The sequence below is a fragment of the Oreochromis aureus genome, linkage group 5 (assembly GCF_013358895.1).
Source record: "Oreochromis aureus strain Israel breed Guangdong linkage group 5, ZZ_aureus, whole genome shotgun sequence".
Classification (NCBI taxonomy): domain Eukaryota; kingdom Metazoa; phylum Chordata; class Actinopteri; order Cichliformes; family Cichlidae; genus Oreochromis; species Oreochromis aureus.
In genome coordinates, this window is record NC_052946.1 from 2,123,446 (window position 1) to 2,141,551 (window position 18,106).

Below are 18,106 nucleotides of genomic sequence, written 5' to 3' on the forward strand. Positions count from 1 at the left end.
ACAAAAATGTAGGGGATTGAAGGAGTCCACTTCCAGTTGGCTGAATCAGCTGTGAGTAGCAGAATAGTAATCTATAGGACAGGATGGAAATCAGTCTGATTCAGGAGGCCACAAAGGACATGTACAAAAATCACAAAGTAATTATCATAGGGATATATTTATATATGTATACATACAGTACTCCCATATATTAAAAAAATCATATTATGAATTATACAAAGAATTAACCATAAAAGTTCACAGTAGCAGTGGTTACACCACATAGGTATCCTAATTTGGATGTGAATAATGGTGTAACAACAAAACAATGGAAACAATAAATAAATCAGTTTAAATAAATACTTATTTGTAGGTATCCTTCCATGAGCTTTGTTTCATTAATCTTGTGATTAATGAATAGTAACATGATGTGTGAGCACGGTGAAGGAGGTCACGCTGAGCAGAAGTCAGACATCTTGTTATAGAGACAGAAAACTTGTGATGTCCTTCACAGAAGCATTTGGCTTAACATGTCCAAGCCCTGAAATGTCACCAAAAAAAGTCCCAGTTTGAATGAGGAAATTCCAAGTGAGTCGGCTTTAGTATATGTAGGCAGTAACACTGACACTGAATATTGCAAAAAAGAAAAGACAAAAAGTGTTTCTCGCTGCCCACTGACACTGTCGTGAAACTTAAAAACAGGTGTAAACCCTTCAGTAGGAGAACAATAAGACATAAATTGGTGAAAAAAAATAAATATCAAAACTTTATATCCGTGTAAAAAAGTAATCAGGTTTTTGATTTTAACCAAGAGTCTGACGAAAAAGGCATTGGAAAGTCCTGTCCATGATAGGTCCTTGACGTTTTTCAAAGATAGGTGCTTCTTTTATGGGCTCAGGAACAACACAGGTTTTTTGGATCCACGGGACATGTTCAGCAGAGCTCCTTGTTCTGAACAGCCTGTTTCAGACCAACAGCTCATACTCTCTGACCTGTCTCCCATAGTTAGTATTGTCTTATTAACATCTCTGGCCAGAAGACCAAAATGATTCACCTTGACACTGATGGGCCTAAGGATAGTCCTGTATAGGAACTGGTACTGGTCCTGGGAAGGAAACAGACAGACAGAGACAGACAAAAAAAAAGGGAAGAAGACAATATTAATAATAATATGACATTATTTTGCTGCACTAGACCAGGTCATGTCACTAAAGCCTGGTATAGAGGCAGCTGGCATGTGTTCTGAAAGATAACAAGTAATGCAACATATGAATAAAAACTAAGTTGAAAACAGAATGATACTTGTGATATATGTATATTCCTTAAACTAGATAAGAAATACATACACTGGCCAATACATTGCTGAATTTTTAGGTTTTGTTACTTGAACCCCTTTTTAGGGGTTGTACTGAGTACTGACTCGGATCGACTCACTGCAGTTTGCCATGTTTTCAGGGTTTTCTACCAGGTGATGAAATAATGCCAGTTCAGCTGGGATTCCAAAACTAGCTAAGCAAGTGCTAAAATGTAATGTCATTAGTCTGCATGCCACTGATTTGCTGGTCAGTCATCCTGTTCTAAAAACAAATTAACTGTGATGTATCACATCTTTTGAAAGCTGAGATCAATTTCTCTAGCCACACCCAGGCCTGATTACAACCACAGCTGTTCTCAATCAAGAAATCATTTAAATAGGACCTGGCTGACAAAGTAGAGTAGACCAAAAGATCCTCAAAAGCATCATGCAACATCAACCAAGGACATTAAGAATCAAATGACAAACAAAGTAAGTGTGAGATCTCTCAGTCTGGAAAGGTCTAAAGCAATTTCTAAAGCTGCGGGACTCCAGAAAACCACAGTGAGAGCTACTATCCACAAATGGCAAAAAAAAAAAATTAAACAGTTGTGTATTTTCCCACAATTGGTCGGCCAACCGAAATTAACCCAAGACCTAGCGATGACTCATCCAAGAGGTCACAAAATACCCCAGAACAACATCCAAAGCACTCCAGGCCTCACTTGCCTCAGTTAAGGTCAGTGTTCATGACTCCACCATAAGCAAGCAAGCAATTTATTTATATAGCACTTTCAGAACAACTCAGAGTTGAACACAACTGTTGACATGCCAGAAATGATACACTGAATAAGTTAAAAAAAATAAAATAAAAAAAAATAAAATAAAATAAAGATAAAAATTAAAAAAAATTAAGATGATAATTAAAATGACATAATAAAATAATAAAATGAGCACAAATAGCAAAAAATAAAATAGTATAAAATGACAATTAGACTTAAATTTAAAACAATAAAATGAGCACAATAGATTAAAACTATTGTTTTAAAAGGGTCAGACTGTGTCATATGCCAAGGAGTAAAAATGGGTTTTAAGATGTGTTTTAAAATTGGACAATGAAGGGGCCTCTCTAATGTGCTGGGGCACATTAATCCAACAGATTAGGAGCAACAATAGAAAAGGCCCTGTCCCCTCTGAGCTTCCTCTTGGACCTGGGTACCTCCAGGAGCAGCTGGTCAGCTGACCTGAGAGACCTGGGGAGTGAGTAAGGATGAAGAAGCTCAGAGAGGTAAGTTGGGGCAAGACCGTTTAAACATTTAAAAACAAACATTAGAATTTTAAAATGAACTCTAAGATATACAGGCAGCCAATGGAGTGAAGTGAGGATGGGAGTTATGTGCTCTCTTTTACGAGTTCTGGTTAAAAGTCTTGCAGCAGCATTTTGGACCAGCTGCAGACGAGAGAGAAGACGCTGACTAACTCCAAAATACAATTCATTACAGTAATCCAAACGAGATGAAATAAAAGCATGGATTAGTGTTTCAAAATGCAGCCTGCATAAAATAGGTCTTACCTTTGCCAAGCGCCTTAAATGATAAAAACTGGACCTGTCAGTAGCCCTAATTTGAGTGTCCAATTTAAAATCACCGTCCATCTTAAAACCCAGGTTTGTAAAAACAGGTTTGAACCACTGTGCCACGGGTCCCAAGGCAATAGCGGAGGGTTCACAAGGTCTGATAGGACCAAACACAATCACCTCAGTTTTGCTCGAATTACATCTTAAAAAGTTTAGGGACATCCAAGATTTAATGTCTTCTAGTCATTCTAGAAGTGGTTTAATAACGAAGGCATCTTTTTGCTTCAGAGGCAGATAAAACTGACAGTGGACGGATATTCCATGCCTTCTGAGGATGGTCCCCAGGGGCTGTAAATACAATGAAAGAAGCAGAGGCCCTAAAATTGAGCCCTGCGGGAACCCAAACTGAAAAGCGGCAGAGAAGGACTCATACCCTAAAAAGTTAACACTAAAAGTTTTGTCAGAAAGATAAGACCTAAACCATTTCAAAGCAGTACCACGAATGCCTGCAAGATGGTGCAAGCAAGACAGTAAAATGTTGTGGTCTAAGAAAGAGACTGGGAAAAAAATAGCCCGCATGGTCGAGTTCCAAGACAAAAACCACTGCTGAGCAAAAAGTCTCATCTGGTTTTGCCAGAAAACATCTGGATGATTCCCAAGATTTTGGGAAAATACTCTGTGGCCTGACAAGACAGAAGTTAAACTTTTTGGAAGGCATGAAAGTAATATAGCACTTCAGAAAAGAATCATCATATCATATATCATATATCAAGTAAAATATGGTGGTGGTTCTGCCTCAGGACCTGGAAGACTTGCTTTGGTAAATGGAAGAATTTTATAGAAGAGATTTGTTTGGGCCAAGAAAAACAAGGAATGGACAATAGACCAGTAGAAATATCTGCTTTAGTGAGTCTAAATTTGAGATCTTTGGTTCCACCCGCCTTGTCGTTGTGCGATGCAGAAAAGGTAAAAAGTAAAGGATGGTTTCTACCTGCATAATTCCCACCTTTAAGCATGGAGGAAGAGGTGTGATGGTGTGGGGGTATTTTACTGGTGACACTGGTGGGGATTTATTCAAATGCACACTTAGAAATGGGATCAAATTTCCCCCGTTGTATCTTTAAAAGAACTGAGCCACAGATCACTATACTCAAATGACTGGTTGTGAAAATCTCAGAAAATTATATGGAGGTGCCCTAACAGAGATCTGAGGGAAATACCATTAAACAGTGCATGAGGATATGTTGGAAATCTGACTCACAGTAGCTCGAAATGAAAATGTACCTTTATGAAAAGTATGTAGCAGATAAACAGCATGCAAATTACATGCTCTGATTTTTTGGACAAATTTTGGATTACACTTTTTAGACACACAATGTCTGTAAAGACTTCTGGCCTCATGAGGTTGATCATCTTGGGTACTTGATAGACCTTGATGGCCCCATTGCACTTGAGCAGCTGAGACAGGGTTGTGAGGGCACACAGCTTACCAGCTGACACAGTTCACACACACCGTAAAAAATCAAACTTGCAATTGCTGAGCTTACAGTCATTTCTTTCACAATTCAACAATAAAAGTTGAGTTGCCCCATAAACTCAAATACATTAAGGGTTTCAACTAATCCTTTAACGTTTTGGAGCAAAAGTTGGTCTCAGATAAAATTTATTGCTGGCAAAATGAATGAATTCAAGTTTTACATGAGTTGAAGCTGCTGGCGCCTTTCTGTGCCTGAGCACGCATGCGCATCTCATATTTTTGAATACTACGGGGTCTACTTTGCACTTTTGCAAGGACTGAAAGCCACCTGGCCGTCTGCCTTAATGCGAACACGAGGCTTTTTACAAAGGTCGTTCATCTCAACTTTCTTAAGGCAAGTAATGTTTCTTCTATTATATCATGCAATATATGTTTGAACAGTCTCAATTTGTCTTTTAGAAATATCACAACTGAAGTTCTTAATATTTTTCCGAAACTTAGCAAGGCATTACTTTCTAGGCTAAGAAGCCTTGTGGCTTCTGGGTATGTGTTTACTACATCACTTAAAATTCCCCCTAGACTGTTTTACTCAATCGTGCTGCTTGAATGCTTTCGTGAGTAACTTGAATGTTTTCCATCATAAAATAGCGCTTTAAAGTTTTGGTATAAAAATCGCCATGTCACAAAACATTGAAAATCCGACAAACATCCCTACCAAACAGGTGCGCTCATGTCTGACAAGCCTCCACGACACCCCCTATATGCATTTCATGAAGTGCAGGCTGTGGCCGCCATACCACCGAACGAAAAAAAACCCACAAAATAGGCTGGCTCGCTCATGGCTGATGACCAACGGCGGCAACCACCCGCCGCTTTTTAAAAAAAAATAAATTTCGAGGGCGCCCGCTGCCATATTGTTTAATTTGTTCAAATCACATTTAGCCAATAAAATATGTGGTTTACTTTCTGTGTGAACAGGGTGGTGGAGTCCTCACGGCCAGCGAGCTCCACCAAACACACAAACAGGAGGGAGAGGAAGATCAGAGAAGCAGCTACAGAGCACGAGCAGCAGAGCAGTAAATATGGGGGTATTTTAAATACGAAGGCAGACTAGAGTCTGCAAGAGTCATATCAAACAGACTTTAAATAACTTAAAAAACAGATGCATTAGAACTATGCATCCAGTAATGAAGCTGGAACAAGTCAAATCAAATCAAATCACTTTTATTGTCACGTCACATGTGCAGGTACACTTGTACAGTACATGCGAGTGAAATACTTGTGTGCGAGGTTCACAAGCAACAGAGTTGTGCAAAAATACAATAACGTAAAACAAGCAAAATATAAGAATGGCTAAATCTGAGTGTTATAAATATATGTACAATATAAGAGTGTATGCATTACTGGATGTGTATACTAAATATGTTTTTGTTTTTTTGTTTTTTTACGTGTGTGTGTGTGTATACATATTTTACAAATTAAATAGATGAAACAATAAAATAAAATATATAAAATATACAGAGGTTGGTAGTTGAGACGTGCAAAACAAGTGGCATTTATATACAGTGTGGAGTGCATAATGTTGTTGAATGTGGGTGAGGTGTCTATGAAGTGTTCAGCAGTCTGATGGCCTGATGGAAAAAGCTGTCTCTCAGTCTGCTGGTTCGGGACCGGATGCTGCAGAACCTCCTTCCTGATGGAAGTAGTCTGAAGAGTTTATGACTGGGGTGACTGGAGTCCTTGATGCTGCCCAGCCTGACTACTTGGCGTCTGTCAGTCAGGAAGTTAAGGATCCAGCTGCAGAGGGAGCTGCTCAGTCCTAGATCCTGCAGTTTCCTGTCCAGCTTCGAGGGAACGATGGTGTTGAATGCTGAGCTGTAATCTACAAACAGCATTCTCCAGGTGTGACAGGGCAGTATGTAGTGTCAGGGCTATGGCATCATCAGTGGACCTGTTGTGGCGGTATGCGAATTGTAGAGGGTCCAGTGAGTTGGGTAGCGTAGAGCAAACGAAGTCCCTGACCAGCTTCTCAAAGCATTTGCTCACGATGGGGGTCAGGGCTACAGGTCGCCAGTCATTCAATGAGGAGATGGTGGAGGATTTGGGTACAGGGACGATGGTGGCCATTTTGAAGCAGGCTGGGACTACAGACAGAGAGAGGGAAAGGTTGAAGATTTGTGTAAACACTCCAGCCAGCTGAGCCGCGCATGACTTGAGGACGCAGCCGGGAATCCCGTCCGGACCAGTAGCTTTGCGCGCGTTCACCTTCCTGAAGCACTTCCGCACATCCTCCTCAGACACAGTGTGCGCACTGACGTCATCCGGGGTGCGCACACTGTCCGGTCTCATGATGTTCGCTGTGTCGAATCTAGCGTAGAATACGTTTAGATCCTCACACAGAGAGGCCGTGGTCTGCGGTGTGCTGGTTTTCCCTCTAAAGTCTGCGATCGGGTTTAGTCCCTGCCACATACTCCGAGGGTTGTCAAACTGTTGCTCCACCCTGTCCCTGTACTCACGTTTGGCTGCTTTGATCGTCTTCCGGAGTTGGTAATGTGCGTGTTTGTAGTCCGATGTGTTCGCGGAGGCAAAAGCGGTGCTCCGTGCCGCCAGTGCCGTGCGAACATCTCTGTTAATCCAGGGTTTTTGATTTGGGAAGGATTTAACTGTTCTGGATGGGACGACATCTTCCACGCATTTCCTGATAAATCCGCAGACTGAGTCCGTGTACTCATCAATGTCATTACCAGCCACGTGAAACATTTCCCAGTCCGCGTGATCAAAACAGTCCCGCAGCGTAGACTCCGATTGGTCCGACCACCGGTACACCGCCCTCAGGGTTGGGGCTTCCTGTTTCAGCTTCTGCCTGTAGGCGGGCAGGAGCAGGATGGAGCGGTGATCTGATTGGCCGAATGGAGCGCGGGGGAGGGCTTTGTACGCATCTCGGAAAGGGGTGTAGCAGTGATCAAGTAGCCGGTCTCCACGAGTGTTGAAATGGATGTGTTGATGGAGTTTTGGTGAAACTTTCTTCAGGTTTCCTTTGTTAAAGTCCCCGGTCGTGATAAACGCCGCCTCTGGATGTGCGGTTTCCTCACTGCTGATCGCGCTGTACAGTTCCCTGAGTGCTCGGTCAGTGTCGGCTTGTGGGGGAATGTAAACAGCCGTAATAATCACTGCTGTAAATTCCCTCGGTAGCCAGAATGGCCGGCACTTAATCATCAGGTACTCCAGGTCCGGTGAGCAGAAGGATTTGACCGGGTGCATGTTCGCATAATCACACCAGCTGTTGTTGATCATGAAACACACACCACCGCCTCTGCTTTTCCCAGTAAGATCCTGTGACCTGTCCGTGCGGTGCACAGAGAACCCTGGTAGTTGTATTGCGGAGTCCAGTACCTTGTCCGATAGCCAGGTTTCTGTGAGGCAGATCACGCAGCAGTCCCGCATCTCTCGCTGGAATGAGATCCGTGCCCGAAGCTCGCACAGTTTGTTCTCCAGAGACTGCACATTAGCCAGTAATAAACTGGGTAGCGGTGGTCTGTTAGTGCGCCGTCTCAGGCGAACCAGAATGCCAGATCTTCTCCCTCTGTGTCGGCGTTTGCGGCCTCCAGGGCCAGAGAACAAAGGCGTCTCAGGTGAGATGAATGGGGGGTCTGCAAACGGAGGGTCCGTGTTGCAAAACTTGAACTCCGGAAAGTGATGAGAAAGTCCGTCTTTTATGTCCAGTAAAGTTTGTCGGTCGTACACAAGGAGACATGTGCTACTCGTGAAAAAACAAAGGAAAAGTAAAATTAAACACAAAAAACAGCTGTTGCTTGGGGGAGCTCGCGACGAGGCTGCCATACTCGGCGCCATCTTGATAGAACAAAATAGATGAACAAGTGATCAGTGAAAAGATACATTTTAAAAGCGAAAAGCAAGTAAAAAATATATGCACTAGATTTCCAGTCGTTTTCTGTTGTGGACAACAAATGCTTCAGGAGTTTTATCCCACTCATACTCTCAATCCAATGTTTGTCATTCTAAGTTGTAAAACCACTCACACAAAATTGTCCCAGGCAGACATAATACATCCCAGTTCACTGTTAGTGCATTCCATGTAGAATACAATTTGTTAATAATAAATAAATTAAACATTTGATGTAATGTATGTTTTGTAAATTATTTGTTTTATACTGTTTTACATGGCATTTTACAAGGCAAAATCAGCTCACTTTAGTGAGCCAAAACAATTAGGACAGGAGAAAAAAAAATCTTAAGCAATGTCAGAAAGCTGGTGTTTTATTTTAAAACTAATTGCTATTTTTATTTATTAGTTTAGAGAATTAAAAGCCAACTCCAGACCACTGCTTGCTTGTCCTGATTTGTGAGGGACTGATGGAGAGTTGGGAAGGAGAGGAATCAGAACGGGAACGCCTCCCCCCGCCCCCAAACACACAATCAGGTAATGTAACTTTGTAATTTGAGATTAATTCAGGTTTCTTTTGACTAGTTGACACTGTCCTCTCCTCTCTTCTCATTAAAGTTTTTGTATGCAGTGCCAGTTCTGCTCTTTTGTCTGTTCAAGCCAAGAAGTACTCTTAAGGCATCACCAGCTATGACATAGAAGAGGATTTCATTTGCCCTGTGTTTACAGTGACTGCGTCTGTTCGTTTAGGACACGAGGGGCACTGAAGTCTCACCTCAGCAGATCACACAACAGGGCTAAGAAAAGGCAGGAGATCTCAACATTTTTTTTGTGATTTTTGTGAATTTAAGGAAAACTGCTCACAGCATACATTTATTTCACATCTTTTAAGGCACTTAAAAAACCATGAGACTGTATCCTGTCCTTTCCAAAAATGTGACTATGCTACCAACAATTTATCAACCTTTATGTCACACACAAGCAGAAAGCACAAAAACTGAAAAGATATAAAAAAAACTGTATTAGACTGATTTCTCATGCAAATACATGTCCTAGTGAAAGTAACTCCCCTGACCAATCCTTAAATACCTCTCAGGAGCCAGAGACATTACCAAGTGGTTCAGGTTAGTGATGGTAAATTTGATTCTTTTTACTGAATCGAGTTTTAATGAGTCACTCACCAAAGTGAATCGGGTTTCTTGAGTCATTTGAGTCACTGAGTCAGTTGACCAGAGAGTGCAAAAATGTATATTTTCATTCAAACTTAATTTGTTTCTCTTTTAATGTAAATCCTACTACTAAGATGAATGATTGTGAAAGAAAACAACTATTTTTTTAGAGCAAAAAAGAGCAAAAAAAATTCTAAAGGGAACATGTATTTATTTTTATTTTATTTTATTGGTATTTTCCTTAAATGTGTCAAATATATCTCATCTAAATGTCCACTGAGCTGTGAGCCAGGGGGCGGTAAAGCGCCTTAACATTGGTTGCCAACCAAGAAGAAGAAGCTGTGAGCCAGGAGGGAGGGGGTGAGCGAGTCAGTGATTCGTTCAACTCGTTTGAGCTGTGATCCAGGAGGGAGGGGGTTAGTGAGTTCTGAGTGATTCGTTTATGCTATGATTCAGCACAGCAAGGGAGGGGGTGAGTAACTCAAATGTGCTGTTAGCATGCTAGCTGAGCGATGCTACTGTGAACTGAGGAGCTATTGTCTTGATGTGAGCTTCTACTCAGGGTTTTTTCTTCCAGTTCAGAGCAGAAATGTTTTTGTTAAGATACTGGATGTTGTTTTTTTCCCCACAATTTTAATTATAAGCTAGATATATTTCTACTAATGGAATTAGCTTGCTAACAGCAACAGGGATGAGTCAGTGAGTCAGTTGCGCTTGTGAATCATGATTCACGAGTCAGTAAAGTGAATCTCGAGTATTGAACGATTCGTTCACAAATCGAACATCACTAGTTCAGGTGTAGCATCAAGTGATAAAGAGGACAATGACTTTGTAGATTACCAATGTCTTGAACATAAAATAGCTAGACTTTTTCTATGCATGCAAACATTGTTACATGTTTCTAAAAGTGCTTTGCAGGGAATTACTGAGGAAATTAGTGACATTTTAAAATTTTCCCAGGTTCATTCATTTCAAAGGATCAAAGAGGTGCTTGCTGAACAGAACAATGAGGCAGATGATGATGTAATTAAAAATATAAATGATGCACTTTTCAAAACCAACCCATTAATTATCTCAACAGCACCAAAAGGTGCATTATCTACTGATTACAAGAGAAATATTTATTTCAAGAATAATTTTCAGAGCCTACAGAGTACACCTACAAAGCGAGAACTAGAAATACATTTGTTTAAGTCTCAGTAAACCAGGTCTTGGAGAACGTATTGAAAGAGAAAAGTTTCTTTGAAAAGTTAGCATCTGATAAAGAAATTAGTGAAGGTCATTACAGATCATTTAGAGATGGGCAGTATTTCAAAGACAACAAGCTTTTAGGATTGCAAGATACTTGCACAAGTTTTGTCGATTTTGTAGTATTGATAAACATCAGATTGCAACTCTTGATCCTACAGAATTTTCTATTAAGAACTGTGGAACAGCATAACATTTTTCTAGAAGAGCTTGAGGATGGTGAAAGACAAACTGTGTGTGGTGTCAAAGGTTCCTGTGCCTCAAGTGCGTTGTCCTATTTTCATCCAGTCACTGGATTTCCTCCAGATATATTACATGATTTCTTTGAAGGTGTTGTCCCTGTGGAATTGTGTTTGTGTCTTCAAGATTTAATCAGAAAGGGTTTTATTAAATTTGAAGGACTAAACAAACATATAAAATCATTTCCATATAAATTCTCTGATAAGCTCAACAAGCCACAACAAATTACAAAAGCCAGTTTTGGAACAGGAAGAGTGAGTGGCAATGGACATGAAAACTGGACACTTTTGCGTTTGCTGCGTTTTATCATTGGGACCCGTATACCAGAACATGAGCCATCATGGGAAATATTGATGGACCTTAAGGAGCTTGTTGAGATTGTTGTCTCGACAACTCTATCAGAAGAAATATTGTCGTGCTTGGACACCAAAATATTGGATCATCGACAACTACTCATAGAGACTTTTCCTGATTTTAATTTGAAGCCAAACCACCACTATATTGAACATTATAGTCATCTTGTGTGTTGTTTTGGTCCCTTAGTTGATTTGTGGACTATTCGATTTGAATCTAAGCACAACTTTTTCAAGAAAACTGTGCATGATGATCAGTGCTTTAAGAATATACTACTAACACTTTCTTCAAAGCATCAACAAATGATGGCATACTTCTTAGATGGTCACAGTCTTTTTAAACCAAATCTGTTGACACACACAGTTGACATCTGTTTCTTGAATGAAAATCTTCAGAAGTGCTTGAAACCGTAATATCCACAGTTAAAAACTGTGTTATTTGCTAAATGTGTTTATCTGTATGGGCCCCAGTATGTTGAAGGCATGATCATTTCATCAGGACAACTGAGTGGACTGCCTGAATTCTACAAGATATTGAACATTTTGGTAGACTCTGGGAAAGTGTCATTTGTTGCTACAAAGCTCTCCTCTTGGTTTATGGAACGTTACAGATCATATCGGCTTGACAGCAGCTACAAAGATCTGGAAATACTTGACCCAGAAGATTTGAAGGATTACCACCCTTTAGCTGAATAGTGCGTAGCTGGACAAATGAAGGTGACACCTGTTATGTGCCTCCTTCATTGAAAGTAATGGTATGTATTATTCTTAAATAGTTTTCAGTTGATTACTTTGAATTTGACAGTTATTTAGAATTGTGCCCTTTTTTGGTTTGTCTTCACAGGCCCTGTTACTGCGAGTCCACATCAGTCCAAAACTTATCAGAAAAATCCAACTGTCCACTGTTCCAGAATCTGTGAAGCAGCTTCAAGATGAACTACAAGCAAAGCTTGGACTTGAAGGTGACTTTGCAATACAATATGAAGACCCAGATTTTGGGAACGCACTTTGCAACCTGATGGATATTAATGAGCTACCTGCTGGACGGGCAGTGTTGCACCTCATTTGGGAGGAAAATGCATCAGCCTCGCCAGCACAGACTCCATCTGGTCATAGCTCCATCTCATCCCTTGATACAGCCAGTATGATTTCAGAATCTTCTTTTAGCCCATCCTCATACACCCAGACCTACATGCGTAGCACTTCACAGTGGCCAAATCCATTTCCTATCCCAACCTTTTCCTATGGTGTAGAGTTAAAACTTCGCAAGGGCAATGAGGTATATGAGAAAGCAGGGGCAAATTTAAGTGTAACAAGAGACATCAAGATGGAAAATCTAGACAAGCTGGCACAAGAAATGTTTGCAATCAAAGCCTACCCTGACAAGAATGAAATAACATCTGTTGCCCAGCAGCTAGTTTCCAAACATCCCTGCCTCAAAGAGCCCAGCAATGGCACAGGGTATGATGGTTGGGCAACAATCATTAAGTTCAAGATTGGCAACTACCGTTCCAAGCTAAATCAAGCTGGGTGTAGTGAAGTTGCAGTCAATCGAAAAAGAAGAGGGGAAGAAGATGACAGTGGATCAAATAGATTTTCCTTAAAGAAACCAAAGCGAGGTAAAGTCAACTTTGTTCCTGATACCCCAGAAAACTACAATGATGAGTCTCTTGAAAATGAAAGATGCATTTTGGAAGATGGAATGAAGAAGAGGGATAAGAACATGGCACTCATCACCCAAAAGATGGACATCACATTCTCTCTCAGGAGGAAAGAAGTTGTGGAGATGCAGCCCTTGGTCAAGGAAATGCAGCTCAGATGGCCAGCTCTCTTCTTGAAAGAACAGGTAAGATAATCTCTTAAATATTTAAAGGAAAACTTCTGTTTTTTACAATGTGGTCTTATTTCTAGAATGGAAAACGTTCATTTACTCACCCAGACAAGTTTCAAGGCATTTGGAGTCGTTAGAAAGAAATTTTAATCCCAATGTTACGAGTCAGTTACGAGTTATGAGTAAATGAACGTGAGCTCCATTTCTTGTGCCCTTGAGAAGCATCTGTTTGTATCACTCCAATATCTTGTAGAAAAGGTTGAAGGCTGCCGTTCAGCTAACAATGCTAATGGTAAAATATAAAAAAATAGTTGGCTCTAAAAGTATGAAGCTAATTTTGGTATTACCAACAACTCTATTGAAGTGAAATCTATTTACTTATCAACTTACTGTGTATGACTTGTCTTCACTAGGCATCTAGAATCTTTTGGTGCTGACCCTTAGCAGGCAACAGCCATGAAACTCACAGAACAGGATTGAGAAAGTCACTTGCGTGTTTTGAAAGTGGGCTGCAGTAACCAAATTTGACCACAGGATGTTATTCTTACTTCATTCTTACATAACTATAAAATTAATGAAATTTTCGCAATGAATTTAAAATACAATTTATTGATTTATTTCTTTTCTACAATGCATCCTGTAACAATTGAAACCATTATTTTGTCTTATCAACATTTGATTAGTTATTCTATAGACTTAATGTAAAATCCGCTGATCAGATTTTTCTTGTTTCTTTTTTTAAAAAATGCGTCAATTAGAATTTGCACCACCACTACCACTAAAAGAAAAAAAAAATCCAATTGAGACCTGACCAATAGATCAACCAAGACTAACTAAATGTTTTGAAATTAGGCTGTTTTAACCAAATTTGAAAACAATGTCATTCTTATATAATTTACCTTCAAAAGTTTTCTTCTATATTTTTTGTTGCTTCGTAGATTTGTGCGGAATTCTCACGCATTACCACCAAGGATCTCATGGGTACCTTCATGACTGCCCTCGACACTTACTCACTTCTGCTGATTAATCTGTATCGAATTAGAAAAGCTGCTTTCCGCAATGACATGGATTCCCTGTTGCAGAAGTTTGATGAACAGGTAATATATAAAAATAAGTTCCCAATGTAACGAAAGATATTTTATTAAATATTTACTAAATTGATTTAAAAATTGTTAGTTTTCAAAAAGTGTGTCCTCCTGAATGGGATTATAAGCTAACAAGCAGCGTTGTGTGTTCGGCAGATGGCAGGTCATGACGGACAGTTCAACTCTCATCCCACTCATGCCACTTTTTGTTATAAATGTAGTAATAAGTGTGCTACATTGGTTGTGCATCAAAATTACTTTAAAAAAACTGACAAAACCATGAGCAATTATCTGGAATAACTAATTTTAACATCTTATGTCTTTAGGCTGTATTTTTAGCCTTATTTGATTTCCTTGTTTTAGGTCTCAAACATAGTCCAGCATCGACGAACCATCAGTTTGGAAGGGTTACCGATATTTGTTCTTAACATGTCTGGTGAGTATGCAAATCTACTCAGTCTTCAGTTTTGGTTTACAGAGACTTATATGTACTGTTGTTAGTTTTGCATAGGATACAGATCCAGTTGAGAGGGAAACCCGAGGTGTTACGGTGGGCATCCTCAATGTTCTGGAGGACTACGTGGGACCCAACTCGCAGTCCATAGTGGTCAATACTGCCATTGTTTTTGGAAGAGGACATTATTCTTGATGATCTGCCAGACCTTCCCACTGCCTTTGCCTACCTGTTTGGCCTACTTTATGGGCTCAACAGTTTCCCAAAGAACTCAAGTACACATTTGAAGCTGTGCAACACATTTTTATGGAGTTGACATCTACCTGTTCCCAGAGGGTAAGAAAGTTCAAAACCAAGCTCTTAACCAAAGTCTAACCTATTTGACAACATGTTCAACTCAAATGCAACTTGTGTAAAACAGAATGCAACAATTTGTTTTGATTTACAGTTTTTGGGTTTCGTGGTAAGTTGCTCTCAAAAAAGTTAGTTTCTGGCTTTAAGAAAACAGTAAGGTGCAGAAAATTCTGAAGCAATCTCTTCTGTTCTAATTTTACTTAATGTAGCTTGCATAGCTGATTGCAGATTTCATGTATAACAAGTTTTTATAAAATATTGAAAGGGTTTATTCTAACTTGAACTGTTTTAAACAATTTTTGTACTCTGGTTTTAGGTACATTTGTACTAGTTTTAGAACAAATGTGGCGCGATACTGAACTTCAGAGGAAATTAGAGTGTTGATACCATTACTATTAAAACACAACCAGTGGTGGAAAAATTTGTTTGAAAGTTGTTTGCTGTATGGAAACCAACAGAAGAGTTCACATCCTGCCATCTGATGTTTTGAATCTGTGACTATCAATCAAGATAGGTTTGATATTCTGTCTGACAATACTAAACCTTTAAAATTGGATGAGTAACATTTGTTACAAAAATTTGACTGTTTTTTTGTTTTTGGAAAAGGACTTTATTTGTGGCTGAATGTTGTCAGTATGTTAAAAATGGCTGATCTCAAAAGTCAACATTGTCAGTGGTGCAGTTGTGTTTACACAATGTTAATTTTCAAATAACTTTATTTTGTTCAAACATTCATTAATACTACAGGGAGGACCTCATGAAAACTATAAAAGATACTTTTTCTAAACTTTAGGAAATTGATTGACAACACTAAAAAAATATGTTGTGTAAACTTTAGGAAATACATTGGTAAAACAATAAAATATGAGTTAAGAAAAAGCAGTTATTAATTTTGTAAACACAAAAACATTAGTTGAAGAAACTTTTCTCCTAAACTTGAAATTATAAGTTATCCATCAGAACCTAAAAAACATAAATGCAGTGGGTTGCCTTGAGTTTTTAAGTTTTCACAACAATTTTTTTTTTTACAGTGCACACACATACAGTCAGTCCTTGTTTAGTACAACTTTGTACAACATTATCAAAAAGGCCAAAAAGGCCACATCAGATCAATTGCTCTGGGCTCCTTTGATCAGCTCCATCACCTAGTGGGGGTGGGGGGTCATAGTTTGGTCCCACCTTCACTGTTGTGATTGGTGTGGGGGTAGGGACAGGCTTAGGGGCGTCGGGGGTTCCCAGGAGCATCTTCCTTGGGGGCTCAACCCGGGGTAGCGGTCATGGCCAATTAGGGGCTCTGTTGGCTCTTAGGTGACGGTTTCCTCGTAGCTGCGTGCAGCGGGGCTAGGGGAGGGTCTGTCCTGATGGACATGAGTTACTGACCTGGTAGCCTGGCTTCCCCTGGGTGGGTCCGGGACGGGCGTGAGGTTCTGGGGGCGCTCCGTCTCTGGGCTGGGGCTCTGGCCAGGCCTCGGGGGCTTGGGTCCTGGTTGGTGTGTTGCCGGGGTTGTGGGCGGGTGGGTGTATGGGGGCCCAGCCCTGGCGCAGGGTGCCGCCGGTGCATCGAGCCACCTGGGGGCTCTTCAACTGGTGGGGGAGGCTTTTACATCTTGCAGGAGGTCTCCTTTCTTCAGGAACTCTCTCTGCAGGAGGGGGAGATACAGGAGAGGTGGAGGAAGATCTCAGCCTGGGCGTCTATTGTCTTGTGTAGTCTGGAAGATGAGTGGATGATGGGGTGGGTGCAGTTTTCTCTGTGGTGGGGACAGGTGGGCTGTCCCGGGCTCTGTGGGGCCGGGCGGCGCTGCTGCACTGGGCCCCGGTCCGGATGGGCCTGGGCCCCTTTCCTGGCGGGTTGCAGAGTATGGGGGTGCCTACTGGGGTCAGCGGGGAGCTGGCCCCAGGAGGGGTCACTGCCCCTCCTTCCTTCCCTCCCCATCTCCAGCTGCCTCCCTCTTCCCGCTCCACCACAATCCCACACATGCAGGGCCTTGGGGTAGGGGTGTGTCACCAGGGTGCAGAGGAGGCATCCCCCCTCTGTCCCCTTCTGGCTGCCTCTGCCTCAATTTTATCCCACAACTTAGACATTCACATTACTCACACTCTCATTACACATACATATAGGATCTTGGGGTGGGCACGCTACACGGATTCCAAATTACCATCAGGGTGTACACCTCACCCCTGGCGGCCGTTGCCCACCTCTCAATTTTAAATACACATAGACATTGAGGGCTATCAGGAGGGGCTATGCGCTTACCTGCTGCTCTCTGGCAGGTAGCTCCATGCCCTCCTGGGTTTTAAATGCACCTTAGAACACACATACATCAACACTACATATGAGTGGGTGGAGGGAGGTTTGGAGTCTTCTCACACCCCCGTTCTCTGCGGCCTGCTGGAGCGGGGGGGCTAGGAGGAGGAGTTGGCCGTCCGACTGGGGTCTGGAGTGCGGGGCCTCCCTGCTGCTGCGGAGTCGGGGCGGTCTGCTTCTCCCCACCGCAGGGAAAAGGGTAACACCACCTGGGTCTGGGTGCAGTTTCCCCCTGGAGGGGGAAACTGCACCCAGACCCGGTTCTTAGAGTACGCTTGGGGAGTGTGATTGCGTGTACAGCGTCTCTTTATGTCTGTCTCCACGTTGGTTGAGTATGGAGTAATTGCATATGAGAGCATGAGGGTGGGAATGGATGTTTGTATCTGTGTGTGCCTGTATGTCGGTGTCTATATGTCAGGTTGGGTATCAGACGCCACCTCTCTGGGGACATCTCAGGCCCTCCAAGGTTTGGAGGCCTATCTCCCCCCACCACTTCCCCTGCCGGTGGCGGACGCCCTCAGACATCGGTGCGTTGGTGGTTCTTTGTGTCCGGGGATGGGCGCCCAGGTACACACCGGCTCACTCCTTGGCAGCTGCTTATCGGGGCCTGGAGCCTGGGGCTCGCTCGGGCCACTTCGGAGGTGGGGTGCCCTCGGCCTCTCGGCCTGGGGCTCGGTCACTCAGGCACAGCTGGCTGCCGGCAGAGCTCACGGGCACGTCACTGCAACCCCCCCTGGCTTCTGCTCCACGGCTGCTGAGTGACCCCTCATCTGGGACTCTCCTCAGCTCTTTCTGGGATAGTGGCGCAGCTGCCCCTCTGTTGGTCTTCCTTGGTCT

At 41.9% G+C, this 18,106-nt stretch overlaps 1 protein-coding gene across 1 annotated transcript in view; it reads right to left on the bottom strand.

Annotated features, from left to right (window-relative positions):
- Window positions 1–246: 246 nt before the first annotated feature.
- The window catches only part of LOC116334098 (receptor-type tyrosine-protein phosphatase gamma-like), a 419,810-nt gene continuing 401,950 nt past the window's right edge, over window positions 247–18,106 (bottom strand). The window contains exon 13 of the mRNA XM_039612323.1: window positions 247–1,084. Within this exon, the coding sequence (XP_039468257.1) occupies window positions 1,050–1,084 (35 nt within the window). The 3' untranslated portion in view covers window positions 247–1,049. The remainder of the gene's footprint in view (window positions 1,085–18,106) is intronic.